Below are 17,197 nucleotides of genomic sequence, written 5' to 3'. Positions count from 1 at the left end.
ATTGATAAATTATAGTGAGTTCAGTGGAAGGCCACCAAGACAATCAGGGGTTGGAAAAGTGCCTGTGAGAAGAAACTGTGGGACTTGGGCTTGTCCAGCTTGGGGAAGAGATGGCCTTGGAGGGACTTGATTGCAGTCCCACAGCAGGCTAATGAGAGGGTGGAGCCTATTTCTTTACTATGGTATATGTTGGGAGGAGACAAGAGAAAGTAGGTGTAAATTCAAGCAGAAAAGTTCAGATTGAACATAACAAAATTTTTTTTTGCAATGTGGACAGTCAGGCAGTGGAGCAGACTGTCTGTAAAGTTACAATCTCTTCCCCAAAGGTTTTCAAGATGCAATTGCATAAAACCCTGCAAAACCTCATCTGACCTCTTTACTGACCCTGCTTTGGGCAGAAAGTTGGGCTGGACAGCCTCCTGAGAGCCCTTTCAACCTGAATTATCTTGTGATCCTATAAAGCCAATGAGCCTGTAAAAGAAATATATCTCCACCTTGCTCAAGAGGTGGAATGCACTGTTTCAGGTATATATTAAACAAAATGAGAACACTGACCATCAACAGTAAATTCACTTTTGACCCACCAAGAAAATGCGCTTGCCATTCTAATGACTAATTTAAAGAGAAAACAGTCCCTCTGGATGTAAACTGCTTTAAGATCTAAAATTAATTTAAGATCTAAATTAAAAATTAATTCATAATAGATTGGGGGAGGATGGAAGAGGAAAGGAAAAAATAATGAAAAAAAGCTACCCTTTAAGAACTAGAATTTCCCATAACAGAGGCTTGCAGAGGCCGTGGAGGGTACACAAACATTTAAGACACACAGGCTACTACTAAGCTAAACAGATGCTGAATGAATATATTGCTTATATGGAGTTATTTTCAGCTTCTCAAGTCTTTAAAACACATTCACAATTATCATTCAGGTTTCACAGTGCTATTAACATTAGAATTGAGATATGTATGCTCATTATAAGTGTAAAGTAAGGTTCTCAAAGTGTACTGAAATCGTAATCAGAGCTGCTAAAGAGCTTCAATTCCCACCTGATATTCGTACTCTGTGTAAGGAAGCAACTTGTCGTCTTTGAAGGAGGTTGAAGAATCATTGTAAACGAGTGAGAGGTCTAAATTTATGTGGGCTTGAGTTGTTCGCCTCCTGTAAAGTTCATAGTATAAAATCTTCCCGTTTGGCTGCTTTGGGCCGGTCCACTGTATGGAAGCAGTCGACTGGAAGCCGCTGGCTGTTTGTATCTCAATGAGAGGGGCTGGCTGCGCTGCCGGCGGTGCCTCCAGCGTCTGTGCCCATGCCCACTCACTGGAGGCACAGCCCAGCTCCGTGCAGGCTTGGAGCTGGACTTCATACCTTTGGGAACACAAAGCAGGAGCAAGGTGATTAAAACGCTGCAGATACAAATATAATTCGTGTGTGAGATCTGGTGGATTTTTTAATTTCTCCCGGTCTCTTGAAATTTTTAATAGGCACACAATTTGTATGAATACACACATTATGTGCTGTGCCTTGTGTAGCAAAGAGGAAGAACACTGTCTTCTGGGTTTTTATTTGGGTGTGGTTTGGTTTTTTTCAGAGCAGTTAACATCTGCAGGAATGAAGTGATCAAAATAATTTTGATTTTGATGATACAAATCAAAATGATGATTCATTGTAAGAGATGATTTGGATGTCATTTGAGAGCAGTACAGCTCCTCTAATACTCTTGTTGGATTTAGATTAGTTATATGTAAATAGCAGACAAACTTATCAACCATGTAACACACACAAATTATGCCTACACAAATATATAAGGAAAGGTCAGGTAAATAATCAAGAATTAGTGGGGAAAATATTACTTCAGTATCAAGTGTGTTTCTGTAGCAGAGTCTGGTACCCTCTCTTAAGTTTTAGTTTTCACTTAATTGCAAATCATTTGTTTCCAGTTTGAGGGTAAAACATTCCAATAATTTCAGCTTAGCTTCCCCTTTGAACGGGCCAGCTACCATGACTTTGGTCTCCCCACCCGGAGTTTTATCAACTAAAGCCCTATTTATTCTTGACAGCAGACACCACATGAAAGGTACACCAGTATAAGGCTGCAGGTTTTGGAGTGCTGAATTACTCCTTCTATTAATTACACTCCAAGTCAACACTATGCTCTTCATCACGATGAGATAAAACTGGTGTTACTGTTAATTTAAAAGAAAAAAAATTCCTGTTTTATTATTTGCTTTTTAGCAAACAACCCCGTGAGTCTGACTATCTGTTTAAACAAGATGGCTGAGCTGCCTGTCAGCCCTATGCACCACCCAACAACATTTATTCAACAAATGGGTTCTTCCAGACTTACCTGCTGTAGGGCTGTAGCTGTGCCACAATGTATGACCGTCTCAGAAAGGAAACATGTGACACATCAAAGTCAAAAGTCTTCTTTTCTGTTTCACCAGGCTTGTGGATTGAGACCGTGTAGTTTCTAATGTCACCATTTACTTTGATAGGAGGATCCCAGGCCACCAAAATCTCACTGGAAGACCATGCCTGCAACCTAGGAGGCAACATCCCAGATGGAGCAGAGGGGTTGGTTTTTATCTGAGCTGAGGGGCTGGTGACGCTGCCCTGGCTGTTATTTGCTGTGACAGTGTAGCTGTACTCCATGCCTGGCGTTAGGGTGAAATCAAGATACCGAGTTTCCAGACCAGAGTAAACAAGTACACCATCCCTCCTTAGGTCGTAGCTCGTGATTTTGCCATTTGGCTTATCTGGGAGTTTCCACGTGATCTCAATTGACTCCGAGCCCATGACCAGCAGCCTGGGAGCTTCCATATTTAATGGTGGAGCCTCCATGGTCATCACAGGCTGGGATGTGCTAGAGGTGCAGCCCCCAGCAGTACAGGCGACCAATGCAAAATCATACTGTGTGTAAGGCTGTAAGTTAGAGACCAGCATTTGCAAACTTTTGCCAGGATAATACTCTTCATTGCCTAATTTCAATATGTACTTGGTGATATCCCCATTTTGTATTTGGGGAGGTGCCCAGGATGCACTGATTTGAGTGGCACTGACAGCCTGCAGAGATGGGGGGTCCACCAAGGCAGGAGCTGCTTCCAGGGTCCGTATTGCAGCGGGCTCACTGGTAGAGCAGCCCCCCATGGTACAGGCAACCACTGCATAGCTGTACACCGTGTAGGGCAGCAAGTCCTCATCCACATAGCTGAGAGTAGCAGCATCAAAGCTGAAAGGATAAAGAACATCATTCTTCAGCAGCCTGTACGACTGGAGAATGCCATTGGGCTGTGCTGGGGGCATCCAGGATATCAGCACTTTATGGGGGTTGGCTGACACCACGGATAATCTGGGGACAGCGAGACTTTCTGGGGCAGTTTGACTTGTCTTTGCCACTGTCCAGGAGCTGTCAGTGTAGCCTGCTGCGTTCCAGGTGCGTATTTTATATTCATACCTTGTCCATGGCTGTAAACTTTTATCGTTATAGGTGAATGTATTGCTTTCAGTGTTATATTCTGTGAAAACAATTTTCTCATCTGTTGCTGCTCCGTGCCCTGCAACAGTCTCTTCTGTGTGTCTGTGAATAACTTCATAGCGAATTATTTTTCCATTTGGATTAATTGGCTGCAACCAGCTCAGTACAACGTTGGTGGCATTCACTGCCTGAATTACAGGTGCCATCTGAGACACTGGGGGAGCTTCATCTGTCCAGACTGGCTGGGGTGGAGAGTGAGTGCAGCCTGCTGCATTGCACGCCTCCAGCACGAGCGTGTACAGGGTGTATGGCTCGAGGCGTCGGAAGAGGAACTGGCGAGATAAACCACTGTACTCCAAGTGGTCATCACTGAAAACATTGTAGGTCTGGTGAAGGAAGGGGAGAAAAAGGAAGGGAGGAGAGGGGAGGAGAGGGGAGGAGAGGGGAGGAGAGGGGAGGAGAGGGGAGGTGAGGGGAGGTGAGGGGAGGGGAGGGGAGGGGAGGGGAAGGGAGGGTGGGGGAAGGGAAGGGGAGGGGGGGGAAGGGGCGGGAAGGGGCGGGAAGGGGCGGGAAGGGGCGGGAAGGGAAGGGAAGGGAAGGGAAGGGAAGGGAAGGGAAGGGAAGGGAAGGGAAGGGAAGGGAAGGGAAGGGAAGGGAAGGGAAGGGAAGGGAAGGGAAGGGAAGGGAAGGGAAGGGAAGGGAAGGGAAGGGAAGGGAAGGGAAGGGAAGGGAAACAATTTTTGTCAATAATCAGTAGATGAGACCCTTAATCTTTGCAATAGGGTAAGGACTATTAACCGATGATTCAGAAACTTATTCTTGCTAGTAACAATCAGCACACAAACAGATCATTGATACAAAAGGAATGTTTTGATCCAATTTTCGTGATTTTCTTTTTCATTTTGAATGCAGTAATAAATCACTTAGTGACAGTTTTCATTATATTTGATTGTTATCAGGTTTCATTGCAAGGCTCTCTCAGGCCAGCAAAAAGCTTCTCACAGACTAGCTCTAAAGAGTATCACTTAAGGAAAAAAAAACTTCAAACCCATCTAGTTTCAAACCTTGCAGGTAAAGGTTTACACTCATTTGAAACCATTGAGCTAAAAGTCCCAAATTTCAGAACAGCATTCTATTAAACCCAGGTCTTCTACAAACACATTTTGGTCAAGTCCAATTCTACAATGAGTAAGATTATGTGCTTTCATGTACAGCTTTCTATGCACTAAATGAACAATTTGGTTCCGTTTAAATGAAAATTTAGAGTCACAGCATAGCACAAGAATGTTATTCATTTTAATATAATGACAAGCATAGAGACCTCACAGAGTGTCTTGTGCTTCCATCTTATTTAGAACTATAATGGATTAGATTGTGCCTTTTTCATAAAAAAAAAAATGTTTTAATTTGATATTCAGCATTTCCCTTCTCTTTTTTAATCAAGTGAACTGTCAAGATGAAGATTACCTTAATCACGCCATTGGGTTGGGAGGGCTCTGACCATTTTAGCAGCAGAGCCCTGCCATTTTCTTTCTTTTCCACTGTGAAGTTGCTCAGGCCACTGGGTGAAGCTTCCAAAGTGCGCACAGATGTCCAGGGGCTTGAAACCTGCCCGGCGTTGTTTACAGCTACGACATGAATATGATATGTTGTGAAAGGTTTCAATCCAAATAAATGAGCCTGATGCTTTGTTCCCTGAAGCAAGAATACAGATGTTTGAGTTAGTTAAAAAAGTAATCAGCATCTGTGGTTTATGTCACTTGGAAAATGAGGCCTCAGCTCTGGGTCACTTCTGACTGCTTTGCTGAATACCCCATCTGGTTACTAGGATTTTTTTTGGTGTTTTTTTATGACTGAGCCTCAAAAATAAATTCTTACGGTTTAAAAAATTATCTCTCATTATGATGGAGCCTTTGGAGTAAATTCCTTGGGAGTCCTCCACACTGAATCTCAGCTAGGACACAACTTACAGTTCATTCATGATGTGTCTGAGCTTGCTCAGTGAAGATGAAGCTTCATGGAATTGGATTCAACCATGTAAAAACCTGTGGTACATGAGTGATGCCTGCCTCTACAGAAATCTTATGCATCTTGTGTGTAAAAGTGACATTTCATAGGCATGCTGTCCTCTTCTAGCTACTCAAGCCATGGTAATCTGGATGAAAAATTTGTGAATTCCACTGGGCTCAGCCAGGGCTGCAAGGACCAGGGCTGACCTGCTGCCACACCAGAGCACAGCCCAGCAGAGAGGTATGGTGGGGATGCAAGCTGATGGACATCAGCCATGGCCAGGAGAGGCCACTGGCATCCCAACTCACCCCAAACAGCATCTGACAGAGACCTGACACTGCTCAGGCAAGGAGAGCCTCAGCACAAAATCTGATCTAGGCAGGATGACAAAACAGCCAAGTAATTATTTTGAGCAGTCACAAAAGACAGAGTGACCAACAAAGAACAGGGGTAGCATGTTCCAGTAAGAGACTGTACAAATGTGTCTGCTCAGAGAAGCAAAGAAAAAAGTTCAGCTGATCACTGATATATTTAATCTCATTTTTAGCTGTATTTTGGCATGAATTATATAGATCACAAGAGAGTGCAGGAATTCAGTTGCCTTCATGTGATAGAAAGAGCTGAAGTCAATTTCCCTGTGTCAGTAAGTCGTATTAAGTTGTTAAATGCTAACATTTCCAATTGTTTAATATTTAAACATTTGTTAAGCTATCAGACTCAGAAACAAATTTTAAAGAAATATTAATTTCTTTTTTAAAATATTAAAAGTTAGATCATAAATATTTAAATAGTTATTTCCTCAAAACAATGAGTTAGTCTTTTAGATAAATATAGCACAGCATTTGAATGACCATTATGAATATTAAATCTAAAGATGCCACAAGTACAGATTATAAACATACTTTTCTGATAAATGATTCCTTTTTTCTGTTAAATAGGGCAAACACTAGCAAGATTAATAATGCAAAAAAGTATAATTCTTTGTTAGGAATTCCCAGTCATCACTGCCAAAAAAGCATAAGCTGAAATGCAAATAGCAATCACCTCAAACAGATTATATATAAAAAAGCTCTGGCTGCTGTGGGACATTTAGAGATATCTTTTGTCATAAGAAACATGGAAAGCATGTGGGCTATAAAGCAAAAACATATGTATATTGTCAATAGCAGCACCTGTTCAATTACAGTTTATTTCGGTAGGGAGAATTTCATTCAGCCCCTAGATGGCAATACTATCAAACACTTTTTGTAACGTGAGTACTTAATGATTAACAACATGCGTTCAGTCATCCAACATACTCAAGGCAGCCATTAAAAAAATAACAAACCTGATTTCATTATAGATTCTTTTAATAAACATTTATGGCTTAGATCCTTGAAAGTGGAAGCATTTAAACTGCCATAGCCAAAAAACCTATACAGCCGACTGCAAAATTATGAACTGCAGGTTAAAGAACCACGTTTAAATCGAGGCTCATGCTTAGCATAAAAATCTGGCATCAGAAATTATGTTGGCACAAAACATGATTAAAATTAGCTTTACAATTGGATGTAGTCTGTATTAATAGTTTTTACGAGGACAGCTATCTATTAGGTTTTCAAAACAGAACTTTTAAAAGCCTAAAATTTACATTCCATGGTTCGGGGGTGGGGACGGGAGGAAGGGAGCACATAGCATTAAATTACTGCCCCTGAACTGCTACAAGGAGGCTCTCTGAAGGTACAAACACATTATTAAAAACATCAGACAAAAAGAAATGGCTCTGCTTTTTAATGAGATGCATCATTGGGCGGGTTTTTGTGACAGCAATTCTACAAAACACTAGATTTCTATTTTTAAACAGAAAACCAGCTACCACCACCCTCTACCATTTTCCCACTAAACCCCAAGATTTAATTATTTACAATCCTCACTACACTTTGAAATGAAACAAGGATGGAGGGATTTCCTTGCCTGCAGTTCATCATGTTCTCTGGAGACTGCTAAACCATTCCTTCCAGGGATGACTTTTATCCCTGGCTCCTACAGATACTTCTTGAGTACCAAGCAGTTTACATGTATTTTTGTTTTGTTTGCTTTTGAAGTAAGCTCAGGGGATGTACTCCCAGAATACAGAGCCACACTTTCTCCCACTGCACTGCTGCCATTGCCAGTCATGAATTTGCTCAGCTCAAAGGCTGATGCTGAAAAGAGTATGGATGGCAGACTCAATGATTCATTTTAAGAATCACTTTATGTCCTCCCATGACATTTTCAGCCTAGAAATACTGTCCTGCTGGAATGGTCAAATATAAATTGTAAAATACACCTTGCACTGATAGCACTGTATCTTTGGCTTCAGTGGGCAAAGGATCAGACTTAAAAACGCGCAGGAACAAAATCACTGTCTGGAGTATTCTCCCAGTCTTCCTCTGCAAAGCCATAAACTCATATTTCCCATGTTTACAAGTGCTAACAGTCCAGATTTCATTCACCATTAAAAGAAAACCAACAAAATAAAATTTTAATGCGAACATTAAGATATTTGTAGACTGGCAGGCCATGAAATCCAATGGACTTCAAGCCCATGCCCTCCTTTCTCTGTCCCCAACTGTGAAGCATTCTCACTCCATCAGTCATTAAATTAGGAATATTCCAGCAAACATTTAAGTGTGTACAGTCTCATATTTGTCCTCTACGGCCCTTTCATTCTTTCCATATAAACACTACAGAAATGGACACCTGACAGAGGAGGGAGGTTGTGACAAGCCACTGTGACCTGATTACAACCTGTAGCCCAGAGCCCAACCTTTGACATGGTCCTTGCTTTTGGCAGCCTGGTCTCTCCCCTGGTGCAGCTCTAGCAGCACCACTACTCCAGGTAGGACCTTTGATTTTGCTCTGTAAAGTGCTTCACATGCTGCCATTGGCAGCACAAACTGTTAACAGCAACAAATACATTCCTCCACTAATTCCACTCTTCTCACTGTAAATTAGGATAAAAGTTATTTAAAATAAAACCTTGTTTTAACACGTTTTTCCAAACATAAAACGAGAGAACATGAATCATGAATAATGCATTTGTCAAGATTTGCTTCAGATTGCCTTTTTTATTTGTTTATTTTTTAATTCATGAACACAGAAGTCACTTAAAGTCTGGAAACAAATTAGCATAGTCTTTCATGCCGTTCAAAGGCAGCGGCATCCATAATGCAAGGTGCTTGCCTTCCTTGCTAGCTCTTGGTCCTTCTCCCAGGCACGGGCAAGGCTGTGCAGCCTTCAAGGGTCTGATGATTTTACACTGCCTACTGTGATTGCTTTTGACTACTTGAAGTGCCCCTAAGGTGGCAACAGGGTCAAGAGGTCTTTGTAGGTTGAAAATGATCAAAAATTAGCATTGATCTGTAGCTGTCAATAATACTCTGCACGGGTGGACTCCCTGCACAAATGTTTAAACTGCACACAACTACACAACCTAGTCATCTTTGAATCTATCGATCTGATGAAGCAGCACTTTCCAGGGGCGTCACTCTGGGCTTTTCCTCTTCTTTAAAGGCAGGCCAGCTTACCCAGTTGCCTAGGTCTCAGGGAATGAGTTCAAACTGTGACAGACATGTCAGAAGATCTCTGAAACACTGAAGAGCTGCCCAACAGGCAGCTTGAGTATCTGTCCTTTCTTCAGGGGTAATCATCAAATCTCAGTAAGTCATCACCAGTCATGTTAAGGTTCGGCTCTGGTTTCTTCCCTCTTCCTATCTTCTCTTTGTACCATAATCTCTACTTGGCAGGTATCTTGTATAGCTGAATAAAAAGCTAGCTCGTTCTTTCTGTGAGCCTCTAACTAAACCCAGTAGCATCAGACACTATCACACTGCTAGCTGGAGTAGTGGCACAGGGATCCAAACCAGCTCTTTCATAACCCATGGACAAAACAATGGGAAGGCAGCTCAGTAGAACATCCCCTTGTCTAGAGGCAGAGACAGGAAACTCTCCCTGGACAAGGGAGGAGAAAGCTATGGTCTCCTGACAGCCAGAACATCAATCCAACCATTGTCTGACTAAAATTTTCAAATTCTCCGTCAAGGAAATCAAACAGATTCCTCCACATATGACAGAAGAGAGGGGGAATGCTTGGGAAATTATAAAGATACTTGGTTTATCCTCACCTTTGTCATTATCATTTTATCCAGCTCCCTAAAGTCTAATCCAAACTCATTGCCATTTTCTGCAAAGCACTGGGAGCACTTCTACCTTGACTCTGATGCTCACTCTTATTTCCCAGACTGTTCTGAGCCCTTGCCTGCACCCGAAACATTACACTGAGCTCATATTCGCATGCAAACACTAACTTGTCCTCTGGGCTGCCTTCCTTCTCGGGCTTATATCATGCACACTGTGTCTTTTCCATTTAAAAAATCTACTCTATTCCTAAAGCCTTATGCTCAGATTCACAAGGATATAACTTATGGATACACAAGTAATCTATGAGTCTATTCCTGTAGCAGTGTGGACTGGAATATAAATTATTCCCATGGTGGTACTGAAAAATCTCAAAGGTTAGTCAAACAGAAACCAACATGTTATTCATTTAACCAGAAATTATCTTGCCTACAGGTAACCAGAATTTCCATTTTTACAAGAAACTGATGTTGCACTAGCTATTTTTCTTCCAGTTTGTATAAAAAAAATAATTTTAGATTTTTCATTAGATTTTTTGCAAATTTCATTCTTCAAATTTTACATTTTAAGAATGTAATGACATTCTTAGTAATTCTTAATAATCTAAAATGACTCTGCATGTCATTTTAGAATTTCAAAATTGCCTTTCAACACATATTTTTAAATAATTTTAAATAATGACTTGATTATTTGATATGACCCAACAGGCTTTCAATATCAGCAAAATGTACCACTCAGGTAGTAATTTTTATGGCAAATAAAAACCAAAAGAATAAAATTAGACAAATATTTAAATAAAATGTTTAAGTTTGTAAATCCAGACAGTCCCTTATTAAACCTGAAATAATTTTAAAACATTTTTGCCCAGGGAATGTTCATCCAAATTGTCTTTTGTTGGGATGAAAGGACACTCTTCCCTTCCCAGCCTGAGATGGATCAATGCAGTCTTTCCTTCTACAGTGGCTAGGAAATGACATTTAAAAATTCATTACATTTGAACTTGCTTTTCTATAAATAAATGTAGGAAATTTCAGTTTAAAAATGTATTAGAATAAATTCAGTCCACAAAGTAAAGCACATAAAATGGCTTCTTATAAAAACATAAACATTGATTGCATGATCTTAAAACATTGTTTCCTTGAGATTCCTGGCTAAAGTAATGTGTTTTTGTTTTTTTTTTAGCTTCTAAGAATGTTCTTGTCATTTATTTTTAAGACAAATGGTAGTTTTGTCATCAACACCCGAGAACAAAACTTTTCTCTCCTCTGTGACCCCATGTTCTCATCCTTTCCTAACAGCACCATGCTAGCAGCATTTTTAATAAAAACCCTAATCTGCACATCCTGTGTCACTTACTGCAGAACTGAATCATTTCCTATGCAAACTGTCCTACATGGGCTTGTGGACTGTACTAGGAAGAAACAGCACTAATTTAAATTCAAAATATTCTGCAAACAACAACAATTAATATCTGATATAAAAATACTACATTGCAATTCATTTTTCCTCCTTCTTGGCAGTGCACGTAAGGAACTGTAAATTGCATGTAGCTGAATCCGTCTTGTGGAGTTGCTGCCTATTTTCACAGTAGACAGTTCTCTTTTCTGGCACACCTGGGACCTTGCTGCAGTCTCACCAAGCATCCAAATCCCTAACTTTGACTTGAAAGCAAAGCAGTACAAAGAAAATTAGGATGCATTGCACATTAAAATGAAGTCAAATAAAATCAAGTTGGCCTTTGGGTAGCAGTACACTTCTAAAACACCAATGATGTTGCACTTTTGATGAAAAAAACTTAAAGAAACCTCTTTGGGCAAAGTCAACATTGCTATTTCAGTGAGATTCCTCTTCCTCTTCCTCTTCCTCTTCCTCTTCCTCTTCCTCTTCCTCTTCCTCTTCCTCTTCCTCTTCCTCTTCCTCTTCCTCTTCCTCTTCCTCTTCCTCTTCCTCTTCCTCTTCCTCTTCCTCTTCCTCTTCTCTCCTGTTTTTTGCCTTTCTCTTATTTTCTCTTTTCTTTCACAATTATTTCTTTAAAATTCATCAAACATCCCCAAATGGCACCTTCTCAAAAATGTATTTCCATCTGTATTTGTCTAATTTCTACTAAGGAATACTGAAACCCCAAAAAAGAGATTTTTTTCTCTGCATGACTAAATAAATCAAATAAACCAAAATATCAATGACATGACATTCCACTGTAGGCACCATCTAGAGGACGATGTCAACATGTTTTCCTAACATTAATATTTTATCTCTAACAACACTCACAAGACCAACTGTATAATAAACCATAGTTTTGCACCTTGTTTTTTCCCCCACATTTTTCCACTTTAAACCATATTTATTTATGCCTCACAGTTAGAAAGTGAGGTAGAAGGAAATAAGCAGCTCTTTTTATAAACTCGATAGGTGATGGGACAGTTTCCCATAAACGTTGGTTTTAGTTCAAAGCTGACATCACTACTTATCCCAAATGGTACTTTTTGCATTCAATAGTCATGTTGATTATGAGCAACTAGACTAAACTTCTCTTCAAAACAGGACAGGCTATATCTGAAGAAAAAAATTCTATTTGAGACACAATAGAGCATAACATAAGATACTTGAATCACAACAAAAAACAGTTATGTGTCACCATTGGAAAAATGTGCATATCTTGTGTGTCCTGATCTTTAGCTGAGTGGGGCATGCTTTGTGGAGAGCTGGTGGGAGTGAGAGAGGAGAGCAGCTTCATCATCAGCAAAGACTTCATGGTATGTAAAATGCAGCACGATATTCAAGCAATGTCAAACCCTACAGAACTGAGCTGGGAGATTTGTGTGCCATTCCAAACTCACACACCACGTAATGTGGAATCTGCATAAACACATGAAGGTAATGCAGAATTTGCAATTTGTCTCGGTCACAAGGGGAATAGGAATGAAGCATCTTTCAGATGGAGCTTTATAATCTGGGGTAGAAACACATCTTCAGGGAAGGTAAAAATCTGGGAAAGTCAAATACACAAAGCCTGCTGGAGTTTGTGCCTCTTCATTACTACTGGTGCACTCATCCAGCTGAACTCTAAGATTATGTTTAACATAAGTACCACAAGCAGTGCTCCTGACAAACAATGACTTTCCATCCACTGTTTGTTAACATTTGGGAGTGGGGTTTCTCTCATGGATTTATTCCATCGTGTTTGTAGATGTGGCAAGAGCAAAAAAAAGCAACCCACTGCTGTTGTCAAACAGCAGCTAGAGCCTAAGGGCTCAAACCTGCAAATGGTAGGGGGTACATCCTTAATATGGAGCATTAGGGGGTTAATGTTATATTTTTTCCTAATGCCATAAACCGTATTTTCCATTTGATATTTTGGCTGATGGCCAGAATCAGAACAAACAAAATCTGGACTGCCACATCAGTCTTCTTAGTCTCAATCTTTTATTTATTTATTTATTTATTTATTTATTATTTTTATTTTTCCTTAATAATGTCCAGAGTGGTAGGAGCTTTATAAACCAATGTATTGAAATAACGAATGTTTTTGTTATCCATAAAAATGGGTAATCTACGTCCATGAACTTCTCAACTCAAGATATCTTATGGCACTCAGTTTTATTTCGTTGCAGAAAGAATGTGCTTTTCTCATGATCAGATATCTTGGCTTTTGGTTTAATTTGAAGTTTGTTTTCCAAGAATTCACATTGCCCCTATTACATTTTTGACTTCAAATATGTGTGCCATAAGACACCTTCATCTCCTTCCAAATAACATCATGTATGATAATGAGAGGAAAAGTAGCTCTGAACACTGTAAAACCTTTTCCATCTGTTCTTAAAATGACCTGGGTGCAGTTTCTCCAAATTTCTCTTTTCTGTAAAATTTGAAAAACAGACTTTGGGTGTAGTTTTGGTGAATGGAAGACAGAGAGGAAAGGCTCCTTTGTTTTCCCTTAGGAAAACAATTCTTTTCAATTTTTGCCTTTGCACAGCTCAACATCCATAACAGGGAAAGAGAAAGGTAAAGAGAAAGGTAAAGAAGAAAATCTTTAAGGGGACTTGTACAAGGACAGTCTGAATCTTAACACAGATTGCAGGTGAACTTCCACATCAGTTTCCTTAAAAATGCCACTGAATGTCAGCTGTGCTCCATAAAATTAGGATTTTGCAGTTATATATGACTTTTCATCATAGGATCTCACATTATGTTACAAACATTCATTAATTAAGTCCCAGGATATCCCCCTGTGTTCCTGTGTGCAGCTTCAGGAAACTACAATTATTGGTTTAGGTCCTATTTTACACAGGTACAACAGATGTGTCATATTATTGTTAAATACAAGCTTAGTTTATTCCCTTTTCTCAATCATTCTGAGTCCTTGTCTCTCTCACCCAACACGTGAAAAAAGAGCAGTTCTAACTGCTGCTAAGTAGAGGAAGATAGTACAGCCTCCAGGCAATTCACAGTTTTAAATCCCTGCTTTCTGCCAACACAATGGGAAATAAAAGCAGTGTTTTAAAGGAGACCAAAAGGTTTTTACCTCCTATATTTTTATTCCTTTTTCTCTGCCCTGTACTGAACAGTCCTAACTCTTCATTCAAACTTTGCCTGCTCTGTATGTAATCACTTCTGAGAGACATTGAAAGGTAAGCATAAACAATTTACTTGGAGCTACATTATAAAGGCCAAAGTTTAGTCTGAGTATGTGACTGAACTTAAAATGTCACCTTTAAAATGAACTGGGTATTTAAAAAAAATGAAAGACCAAAAAGTTCAAACCCCAATCTCTCAAAAAACATTTTTCTTCACCAGGCTTTCCATTCCTTTCCTCAATGCTTTATACTTTCTACAGGAAGATACCTGGTCTCCCAGCAGAGACTGGCTGTAAGTCAAGGAAAGTATGCAGGTAGCCATTTGGGAAAGGTGCAGCCCAGTTATGCCAGTATAACCCAGGAAAAAGAGATTTGCTCTGCACCTTTTTGTATAGAGCAGGCACCATTAGCAGAAGGCCAGAAGCACACAGTGTTAATGCAGGGAGAGATGACCTCTCCCTTTTCCGTGCCTGGAGGGAAGCTCAACCTATTTTCTGAATATTAGCAGTGAATATTGATCAGACACACATCTCGGTGTACACTTCAGGGACATACTTCTCAGCAAAGCACAGCATCCCAATGAAATACTGAGAGGTTGAGCAGACATCTGACATTTTCCTTCCAGATGTTTATGGAATGTTCCCTCAGTTTTGGAGTAGTAGATTGCTACAGAGGATCCCTGTCCCTTCTGGTTCTAAGAGGTAGTGGATGGCTTCAAATGAGTAGGCTGAAAAGCCCCCATGTCACATGATGGCATAAGGAACACAAATAATTTTTTTTCCATTTTTTTTCCAATGTTTTCCATTGCAGCTGCTATGGACTGCCTTGTTGATGAAAATAACAAGGTCCAATAAAGAACAGGTGCTATATTTCTGTGTCCCTCAGCAGATGTGTGTTGCCATATGAAGGCTCGGAATCAACTCCACACTGAGGAAAGGCTTGAAAAGAATACAAGAAATAAGAGTGGTAATGGAATTTGGTAGAATAACTGGAAGAGAATCTGCCTTCAGGTTTAAAGCCTTGAAACCAAGTAAACCCAAATGAACGTGGATGAATGAACATCCAGATCCTCCTAGGATCACATGGGTGCAATTCCTTCTTCTTTAAACTTACAGGGCACACTGCTGGAAAGAAACTCATCTAGACACAGCATATGAAGCTGTGTCTGCAGACTGCCCATTCTCATTTTCTATGCTGTCAGGTGAACACTGAATTCATATACATACACAGAAAAGCAGACAGCTATGTCTGCTGCAGTGGGAACAAGGAAAGCAGCTAGCTAAGCTTCACTCTGAAACATTAATACCTAAATAAAACAGAGACTTTCATCATGTCCTTTCATTAGTCCCTCCTAGTGTGGGTTGTGTGTCTCAGTGCCAAGCTTCTGCCAAAAGGGAAGAGTCTGAGCTGCTTGTGGCTTTCACCAGCCAGATGAATTAGCTAGGGAAGACATGAAATGTATGTAAATACTGAAATCTCACTTGAAAACTGAAGCATAACAAATTTAGTTTGGATTCTGCATTTTCCCTGGATATTTAAGTTACTTGGGGAATTAAAATAGATCACGTAAGTTTAGTAAAGAAATATTGTGCCGATTTCTGAAATGAAAATGTCTTTAGAGCCCATTATCGACTCCAGCATATTAAGTTGTAAATCCACTAGTTTCACTGTCTCATCTATTGATTAGCTGCATGTATGCATGTTATAAATGAGCAATCCAAAGAGAAATGAAATTACCACAATTTAGTCATTTTGGGACAGACTTGCAAATGTATTTAAATGCCCAAATATGAGGATAGGAACTATGGGAAAGAGTCACAGTGTTCTCCTACTTTCTGACCCAAACCTTGTGTAGCTACTGTCCTCACCTCCTCCCTACACTCTGCACAGAGGGAAGGAAATGTCTCCAAAGGGAAAGTCTGATGTTTAAGCCTAACCTCCATTTTGAATGGCCTGCTGGAGAAGCCACATTCTCTCTCATGACAGATTAGACAGACTAGGCTACGTGTGCCATCCAGAGTAAGTATATAGAATTCACAGCTGTGATTTTTTTTTTTCTTAAATTCACTTAAGACTCAAAGAGAAATAAAGGCAGTAACAACATTTTCAATCAGCACACAGCAACTGACCATACACGTCTGCTCTTGTTTCTTAAAATGAAACACAAAACCATTCATAGCTTCATAAGTTGAATGGCAGCAGCTTCAAAAGACTGTTTAATCAATGTAAGCTTCCATTTGCCTTTTCAAGGATGCTGGATCAGGGTCTTCATAAGCAGAACAAAACTACATGATGAATGTAGAGGTCACCCAACTAGAACAGGGATTTGCTTTAGTTAATCTGAAACAAATATCTATTTAGTTAATACTGCAGCAAATATTCTCCTGATTTCCATGCACAGGCCAGCATGTTGGATACGATCTTCATTCTGAGATCGTGTTACTCAAGTGTGGCTTAAAATTTCCATTAATATCTTCAAACGAAGTATCAATACAGGGGTTTGTTAACAAAGCAAGTCAAGGTGTTGTGCTGCTTCTATACAGGACCAGAAAAACTGCAGTATGATATATTGCAAATTTTTGTCCCCAAAATGTCTTATTTTAAAAGCCGCATGTTCTCAACTCTGTTTTTTCTCGAAGGGCAACTGTATTTGACATCAGGGCAACTAGAGCTCAAACTATTTTGTTACCTGGTGGAAAAGGGTGATGTTTTCTTTCCCATTTGCTCTCAGGGTGTCTATTCAGTCTTTTTAGACCTAGACTTTCCAGTAACATTAAGCACAGCACTTAAATATGTCACTGTCTTAAGCTACAACTATAGTATAAATCTCATGATCTATTGGTACATCATGATTCTAGCATTTCTAGCACAGACTAGTATTAGAGAAAATCTAAATTATCATCTGTCTTGAACCCCTGAAGAGAAAACAATAAAAAATAATTTTATTATACCATAATGACAAGAATAATACTTCATCTGGGA

At 39.8% G+C, this 17,197-nt stretch overlaps 1 protein-coding gene across 1 annotated transcript in view; it reads right to left on the bottom strand.

Moving 5' to 3' along the window:
• Positions 1–17,197, bottom strand: part of USH2A (usherin) — a 370,331-nt gene that overhangs the window by 23,524 nt on the left and 329,610 nt on the right. Inside the window, exons 62-64 of the mRNA XM_005523335.2 lie at positions 4,941–5,168; positions 2,346–3,859; positions 1,048–1,366 (exon numbers count right to left, since the gene is read on the bottom strand). Coding sequence (XP_005523392.2) covers positions 1,048–1,366; positions 2,346–3,859; positions 4,941–5,168 — 2,061 coding nt within the window. The remainder of the gene's footprint in view (positions 1–1,047; positions 1,367–2,345; positions 3,860–4,940; positions 5,169–17,197) is intronic.

Source organism: Pseudopodoces humilis, chromosome 3 (assembly GCF_049639895.1).
Source record: "Pseudopodoces humilis isolate 2021_Gansu_Grassland_sample_001 chromosome 3, ASM4963989v1, whole genome shotgun sequence".
NCBI lineage: Eukaryota > Metazoa > Chordata > Aves > Passeriformes > Paridae > Pseudopodoces > Pseudopodoces humilis.
This window is presented reverse-complemented; position numbering and strand designations above follow the sequence as displayed.